Here is a 7,991-nt window from a genome sequence, read left to right on the forward strand (position 1 = left end):
ATTTATATAAAAAAATTTTTGTATTTTTTATTCCAATATAAATTCTTGAAAAATTTTGCAATATTAATAATACAAATTTCTTGATAATAAAAGACCAAATTTTATGGAAATTAAGTCAGCCCAATGTGAAGGATTCAAATTTCCTTTTAACATAATTTTGATTTTTTTTATAGGACGTAAAAAGTTATATATTTTCATCGGCTGTAAATTGTCTAGCAAAATTCCATATAACTTATATCCACTAAAAACCTCTCTTTAATCATCTTTGATCCTATTTTGATATATTACGATCCTCGACATACTATCGGTTCTTTGTTATTGAAACTATTATTAAAACGTATGTTCTGCAATGTTCAAAATGTAGCTGAAAATAATTTTCAAATTGATAAAAAAAAAATGATTTTACATTGTTTAAGATCTATAATATAGAAATTCAAAGTCTTTTGATATTTAAACTCTAAATCCCACAATATAAAACTATGAAGATCCACAATGTCTAAGATGAAATGTCATAAAGTTTCATACTATAAGTGATATGATTATCCTTTTTTACAATAAAATCTTGATTAAAAGTGATTAATTTTTTAAATGAAGTTTTATGGGAATTTTCTGCAACAAAATTTCAAAATTATCTTTTTCACAATTATCTTCTAATCCTACAATAATCAAAAGATTAATAGAAAAATCTTAATTAAAAGAAAAATCTTTGATAAAATTCAATAATTCAGTTCTATAACAAAGTTCCATGATAACCGAGTCGATGATCATTTTCTGATAAAGTCTTATAGTGATCCTCTTCTGCGACGAAGTCCCACGATGATCCTCTTCTGTGACAATGTCCTACGACAATCCACTTCTCCAATCATATCCCACGACGATCCAGTTTTCCGATGAAGTTCCACGATGATCATTTTCTGCGATAAAGTCCTACGACGATCCAGTTCTCCGATGAAGTCCCACAATGATCCTCTTCTGCGACGAAGTCCCACGATGATCCTCTTCTGCGACAATGTCCTACGACAATCCACTTCTCCAATCATATCCCACGACTATCCAGTTTTCCGATAAAGTCCCACGTTGATCATCTTCTGCGATAAAGTCCTACAGTGATCCTCTTCTGCGATGAAGTCCTACAATAATCCTCTTCTGCGACGAAGTCCTACGATGATCCACTTCTCCGATCATGTCCTACGACGATCCAAAGAATCCACTTCTCCGATGAAGTCCCACAATGATCCTCTTCTGCGACGAAGTCCCACGATGATCCTCTTCTGCGACAATGTCCTACGACAATCCACTTCTCCAATCATATCCCACGACTATCCAGTTTTCCGATGAAGTCCCACGTTGATCATCTTCTGCGATAAAGTCCTACAGTGATCCTCTTCTGCGATGAAGTCTCGTAATAATCTTCTTCTGCGATGAAGTCCCACGATGATCCTCTTCTGCAACAATATCCTACGACGATCCTCTTCTCCGACAATGCCCTACGATAATCCACTTCTCCGATTAAGTCCCACGACGATCCACTTCTCTGATGAAGTCCCATGATGATTCTCTTCTGCGATAAAGTCCGACAGTAATCCTCTTCTGCGACAATATTCTACGACGATCCGCTTCTCCGATAAAGTCCCACGATGATCCTCTTCTCCGACAATGTCCTACGATAATCCACTTCTCCGATTAAGTCCCACGACGATCCACTTCTCTGATAAAGTCCCATGATGATTCTCTTCTGCGATAAAGTCCGACAGTAATCCTCTTCTGCGACGAAGTCCTACAATAATCCTCTTCTGCGACGAAGTCCTATGATGATCCACTTCTCCGATCATGTCCTACGACGATCCAAAGAATCCACTTCTCCGTTCAAGTCCCACGATGATCCACTTCTCCGATGAAGTCCCACGACGATCCAATTCCCTCATGAATGTCCCACAATGATCCTCTTCTGTAATAAAGTCCTGATCTTCTACGATGAAGTCCTACAGTAATCCTCTTCTGCGACAATATCCTACGACGATCCGCTTCTCCGATAAAGTCCCACGATGATCCTCTTCTGCGACAATGTCCTACGATAATCCACTTCTCCGATTAAGTCCCACGACGATCCGCTTCTCCGATGAAGTACTACGATGATCCATCTCTCCGATGAAATCCCATGATGATTCTCTTCTGTGATAAAGTCCTACGACGATCAGTAATCCTCTTCTGCAACGAAGTCTTGTAATAATCTTCTTCTGCGAGGAAGTCCCACAACGATCCTCTTCTGCGACAATATCCTACGACGATCCGTTTCTCCAATGAAGTCCCACGATGATCCACTTCTCCGATGAAGTCCCACGATGATCCACTTCTCCGATGAAGTCCCACGACGATTCAATTTCCTCATGAATGTCCCACAATGATCCTCTTCTGTAATGAAGTCCTGATCTTCTTCTACGATGAAGTCCTACAGTAATCCTCTTCTGCGACAATATCCTACGACGATCCGCTTCTCCGATAAAGTCCCACGATGATCTTCTTCTGTGATAATATCCTACAGTGATTCTCTTCTGCGACGAAGTCATACGACGATCCTCTTCTGCAATAATATCCTACAACGATCCGCTTCTCCGATGAGTCCTATGATGATCCTCTTCTGCGACAATGTCCTACGATAATCCACTTCTCCGATTAAGTCCTACAACGATCCTCTTCTGCGATAATATCCTACGACGATCCGTTTCTCCAATGAAGTCCTACGATGATCCACTTCTCCGATTAAATCCTACAACGAACCAAAGAATCCACTTCTCCGATCAAGTCCCACGATGATCCAATTCCCTCATGAAATCTTACAGTGATCCTCTTCTGTGATAATGTCCCATGACGATCTAATTGTCCGATGAAGTTTCGCGATGATCGTCTTTTACAGTGAAATATTATAGTGATCCTCTTCAATTATTAAAATCCATGGTGTCTTAACAGTGAAATTTCTTAATAATTTTCTTCTGTGAAATCCTATTATAATCCTGTTTTTCAATTATATTTCATAAATCACTTTTGAAATGATGCCTTAGAATGAATACTCTATAACGCCATAATTCCATTGATTTTATAAGAATCCTTTGCATCTTTTAATAACGATTCTTTTAAATTCTACGTTCCCCTAGATAATGCAATAAACAATTTTTCATTCATATATAGGACTTAGAGAAATAAACCTGCAAAAAAAATGTAAAAAAATTTAGATTTTTTAATGTGAATATTTAATTGATTAAATAATTATACATCTTGTTTAAAAAAAAGCATACCTTTTTTTGGAACGCTTCATACTTTGCAATGACCTTGTTGAAAAAAATTGAGCCCATGCAAGTTTTACAATAAATCATTTTGCAGTAAAAATCCACAATAATCCTCCTCTGCAGTAAAATCTCAGTTGACAAAGAACTTTTCAATTGTGACAATAAACTATAGATAATATAAAAGCATCCCTGCAGAAGAAACCTTAAAATTCGAAAACAACCAACACAGGAAACATCGAAAACCAAATCCATATTTTGACCCTAATCAATATTTTGAAGACCAACGATAATTCGAATGCCAACAGATCATGATATATGATTGATGTTTATGTTTCTCTAAACTTCTCCAGGTAAAATGTTAGATATGGTTAATTCATACCTAAAGTATCTATTTAATGCAGTGACTGCTGCGGGAAAAAGAGTTCTCCTAAAAGATGTTTTATTAAAAGAGAATGATATCAAACCTGTTTGATGTAGCAAGGGAAAAAATATAATTGCTCTTCACAGGACATCAAGAAAGTGCAAGTCGTCAAAGTCTCAATCGGTTTCGTAATATTTTTAAGAATCCACATGTGCTTTTCAAGATTAAAAAAAAACAATTTCCACATAAAGAGTCTCAGTTTCTTAATTGAAACATTTCGAATATCTTGCAAGATTAATAACCTCTTCCCTCCAGCTTTAAATTCCTAAGACGTAAATATTGCAGAAAAATACAAAAATCTATAAATTCATAAATTCATGAATAAAAATGATTTTGGAGCTTTTTACTCATTATTTTGAAATTTCCAACACATTTGTACCTATTTTAAGATATCTAAAAGTAAAGATATACGCCTTGTTACCTTCACCCAAGATATGAGACTAATTTCTTGATGTTTTATATAACACAAACTTTAAATTATATTCTAAAAAAATTTTCTTCTTTTATTCTACAAAATGTGTTCTTGTGCATATACTTTCTTCATATCGATACATTCATGTGTCCTTCATTTAATAAAAATCTCCAGCATCTATTGTGTGATCATTCTTATATTTTTAAAAGATTTAAAACTTTAAAACATACATACATATATACACACACACACACACACACACATATATATCTATATATATATAATATATATATATATATATATATATATATATATATGTGTGTGTGTATATAGGTATCCTATTTTAATTATAGTCTCAATATGATCAAGATGATGTGGATCTATGAACATAGTAGATGTATGAATACAGAGATCTGTTCTTTTTAGTTGAACTGGCTGCGCTAGAGTTTATCCCTCTTATTCCACATTGGAAAGAAAAAGATAAACTTTGAACTATAGAGTGCTTTCCGATTCACGCATGATGCGCATGAAGTAACAAATAATATGCATGACATGAACTATACATTTTCTGTCATTTCATGCGCATCATGCGTGAATCGGAAAGTATCCATAATGTAGCCAATTCAGTTAAAAAGAATAGGCCTATTATACAACATTAGACAAGCACATTTTACATACCAAGTAAAAAAAAATTTTTGACAACTCTCAAATAGTTTTACATGCTTGTAAATTATCTTATTTAAAATATACCTGTAACCTTTGGATTAATACAACTGTGTTTCCACATTTGAAGACCATTATATCCTATATTACTCAATGAAAATCGAATTCTCGACTTAGGGAAACGCATAACTGATTCGGAAAAACGGGAGCTCACCAGATGAATATCATCTACAATCATCGGAGTCATCACGCAGACGAGATCATTATCACGATGATTCAAAGATAATTTCGCTTGTGTGTCGAGTTTGTTGAACCAGTTTCTAGAAATAAAAACTTTTTCTCTCCCTTCTTCTCTATTAAATTATAAATATATTTTACTTCTCTCATTTCTATTAGTTCATTTTTTTCTCGCTTATGGCAATCTAAATGTTTTCTAAATCGCCACCAACGATGACGACCACGATGTCATCTTTATGTGAAGAGCCAATATCTCTTGCCCAATAAGATGTGTTTTCTAGGATGTTTGTTTTCTGGAATGCCAGACTGAAAAGGATTGTTGGTATTAATAACATTTGGTAAGAAACATTAAAAAAAAAAAATATTTTACTCTGTTATTTATAAAATGTATTTATTTTATTCGGCATAACGACCTCTTTTAGACTATATCGCAGATCATCACTTACAAGTAAATTCGATATAACGTATCACAATAACATTTGGTACGGTTTATAATTGCGAGATCCTTCATTATTATTCCTAAACAGCATAAACTATTTAAAAAATATATGAAAATATACACATATGGTTAAAGTCTTGCAAAGTTGCAAATAATACATAAATTTTGCAATCAGTTTTAAGAAAATAAAAACCACAATTTTCAATTAATTGTTAGTTAATTTTTTTTATCTAATCTTTTTATACTATTTAATCTATCATATCATTCAGAATAAAAAAAAGCTAAATACTAAACACAGGTAAAAAGTTATAGTATAAAAGTCTTACAATGTACTTATTTTTTACAAATTTATAAAAAGTTTAAAAATATTTTTAAATATAAAAATTTTACTTTTCTAATCCCTGTAAGAGTATTTTATATCTAAAATATAAATAATTATGTAACATATTATTATACGAAATATGTACCATATTGCTACAGGACAAGCACCAAGTAAGTCAAGGTACTTTGGTTTTGATGGTTTATCAACTAAAATATGACTAACAGACTTACAAGGGCCAAAATACATGAACGTAAAACCTGAGACAAGGCCAGCATCTGTATTATAGTAACTATTTTTTCTCTCTTTTTAGCTCTTTTTAACTCTCTTCTTTTTCTGTCCATGTACATTCATTGTCATCTCAAATGGTGAGACTGTAAGTAAAAAATACCTAGATATATACTAGGATAAGTATCAAATTGTAAAAATTGTGACAATGCTGCCTATGCATGGCTCAAAAGATTCCTCTAAAAACTTTTGTAGTCTTCTTGTTGCTCTTTCTAGATTTCTTCTTCTTCTTCTTAAAAAGGTTCAGCAGTGTCCTCAGTATTATATTACATATAGTGCATCTATTATAGATTTTTCTTACTCATTAATAATAAAAGTAGGAACATATTCGTTTGATCGTCACGTATCAAATATATCTATTTGATCACAAAGACATTTCATCAAGTCTTCTCTAAGCAAAATATATTGATGCTGTTAATATTGCAATAGACTTTTTTCTTGGCACATGAGTAAAAATCTCCATTGTTTCTTTGAGTAAGAGAAGAAATAAAAGATCTTCGAAAAATTTGATGACGAGTCTGAATCAAAATATTGCATTTGAAAAAAGATTGAACTTCTTTACTTCATAGATTCTAGATACCTTCCATCAATAATAATTGGAAAAGTCATAAGTTTTTTTTGTTCTGGTCATTATATTGACTTTCCTTTTCCCTTCCTCGAGTTGTTATAGGAAAGTTATTTAGATTAGAAATATAGTTGCATGAGCAATTGCCAAAGGCCCCGTTGTAACCAACGATGAGTCTGGATCAAAAAATTAGTTTTGAAAAGGACTGGGCTTCTTTACTCCATAGACTCAATAGATATCTTCAGCAATGATTGGAAAAGCCATAAGTTTTTTAAATCTAATCATTGCTGCACAACCAAATTTACCTTGAGTTGTTGTGAAAGATTACCCATTAGAAATTACAACAGTATGAGCAATATTCAAAAGTCTTTCCACTTCATATACGATAACAAGTCCAGATCAATAAATTAGCTTTGAAAGAAATATTCTGACTTCTCTTCCATAGACTCCATAGATGTCACTTGCTTTAATAATTGGAAAGACTATAAGTTTTTCAAATCTAATTATCGTTGCACAACTGACTTTACCTGTCCAAGTTGCTGCAGGAAGTCATCCAAGCTGCTAAGATCCTCACACAAAGATCCCTGCCAAACATTATTCCTTTTCGAGATAAGTTGCTGATATTCTATATCCCGACGTTCAGCTGCATTGTACAAATTACGATTATGTACAATTCCCACATTCTCCACACACTTGAGAGGCTGACGATGTATTCCCGATATCTCTTGAACTCGGTATTCATATTCCATGCTGCGCAAAGTGCGAGTCAGCATGGCCGTCATTCGTAATTTATATTTCCTTTTGAATTGCAGCTTCTTCTCACGCACACTGTCAATCCAATCGGCCAGGTACTGCATTCGTTCGATCTCCCGACGTCCCCCTTCAATTTTCCGACGTCGTTTTTGACCATCTCTCTTTCTCTGCTCCATTTTATCTCTTTGTTCTTCTGCAATCAAGAACCACTTTTACTAGTTGCGCGATTGTTCAACAAAGTATTGATTAATTATTAATGCACTAACCTGTATCTAGCTCGTACGTATCGATAATTCTCTTGCTCGAAGATTTCATATTCTTCTTTGTGTCTCTCGGTGGTCGTCCTTACTTCTAAGGTACACAAATAAAATGCGTTCTTTGTACCTTCTCAGTGGTCGTCCTTACTTCGTGCACAAATAAAATGCGTTCCCTGTACCTGAGAGTAATACTCCGTGGTGTGACTCAATGGGAAATGAAGATGAATAGAAAGTGGAAGGGCGTTATATAGCTGCGGAGCGATTTCCAAAGTGTAACCCTCCGCGTTGATGCACGAAGTAGTTCCGCAATTGAGTCGCAAAATATGCTTGATTTTGAGGATTTTCGTGAATTT

General features: G+C 34.1%; 1 protein-coding gene and 1 long non-coding RNA gene across 4 annotated transcripts; both read right to left on the reverse strand.

The window, feature by feature from the left end:
• Window positions 1-2,272: 2,272 nt before the first annotated feature.
• On the reverse strand, window positions 2,273-4,322 carry LOC105250695. The gene is made up of 2 exons (XR_002192528.2): window positions 3,294-4,322; window positions 2,273-3,203 (listed from the first exon to the last, which is right to left on the reverse strand). It is a non-coding gene; the product is annotated as an uncharacterized LOC105250695 (long non-coding RNA).
• Window positions 4,323-6,106: 1,784 nt separating this feature from the next.
• Window positions 6,107-7,872, reverse strand: LOC105250683. 3 transcript variants are annotated; one of them, XM_011256894.3, is made up of 5 exons: window positions 7,648-7,872; window positions 7,156-7,574; window positions 6,934-7,110; window positions 6,644-6,804; window positions 6,107-6,581 (listed from the first exon to the last, which is right to left on the reverse strand). In XM_011256894.3, the coding sequence occupies exons 1-3, from the start codon at window positions 7,694-7,696 to the stop codon at window positions 7,036-7,038; spliced, it is 543 nt and encodes a 180-aa protein (XP_011255196.1). In that variant the 5' UTR covers window positions 7,697-7,872; the 3' UTR covers window positions 6,107-6,581; window positions 6,644-6,804; window positions 6,934-7,035. The 3 variants fall into 3 exon arrangements, with proteins under 3 accessions (XP_011255196.1, XP_011255195.1, XP_011255197.1); XM_011256893.3 differs by having other exon boundaries at window positions 6,107-6,804; XM_011256895.3 differs by having other exon boundaries at window positions 6,107-6,804; window positions 6,934-7,092; window positions 7,648-7,871.
• Between the last annotated feature and the right edge of the window lie 119 nt (window positions 7,873-7,991).

Source organism: Camponotus floridanus, unplaced genomic scaffold (genome assembly GCF_003227725.1).
Source record: "Camponotus floridanus strain SB8 unplaced genomic scaffold, Cflo_v7.5 scaffold107, whole genome shotgun sequence".
Lineage (NCBI taxonomy): Eukaryota > Metazoa > Arthropoda > Insecta > Hymenoptera > Formicidae > Camponotus > Camponotus floridanus.

Bases quoted from the DNA above. Each gene is read 5' to 3' on its own strand.
- LOC105250683 (XM_011256894.3), bottom strand. From the start codon at position 7,696: ATGAAATCTTCGAGCAAGAGAATTATCGATACGTACGAGCTAGATACA. The intron at 7,575-7,647 runs GTTAGTGCATTA...TCTTGATTGCAG, and splicing joins TACGTACGAGCTAGATACAG to AAGAACAAAGAGATAAAATG. The intron at 7,111-7,155 runs GTAAAGTCAGTT...AAAAACTTATAG, and splicing joins TCCTGCAGCAACTTGGACAG to TCTTTCCAATTATTAAAGCA.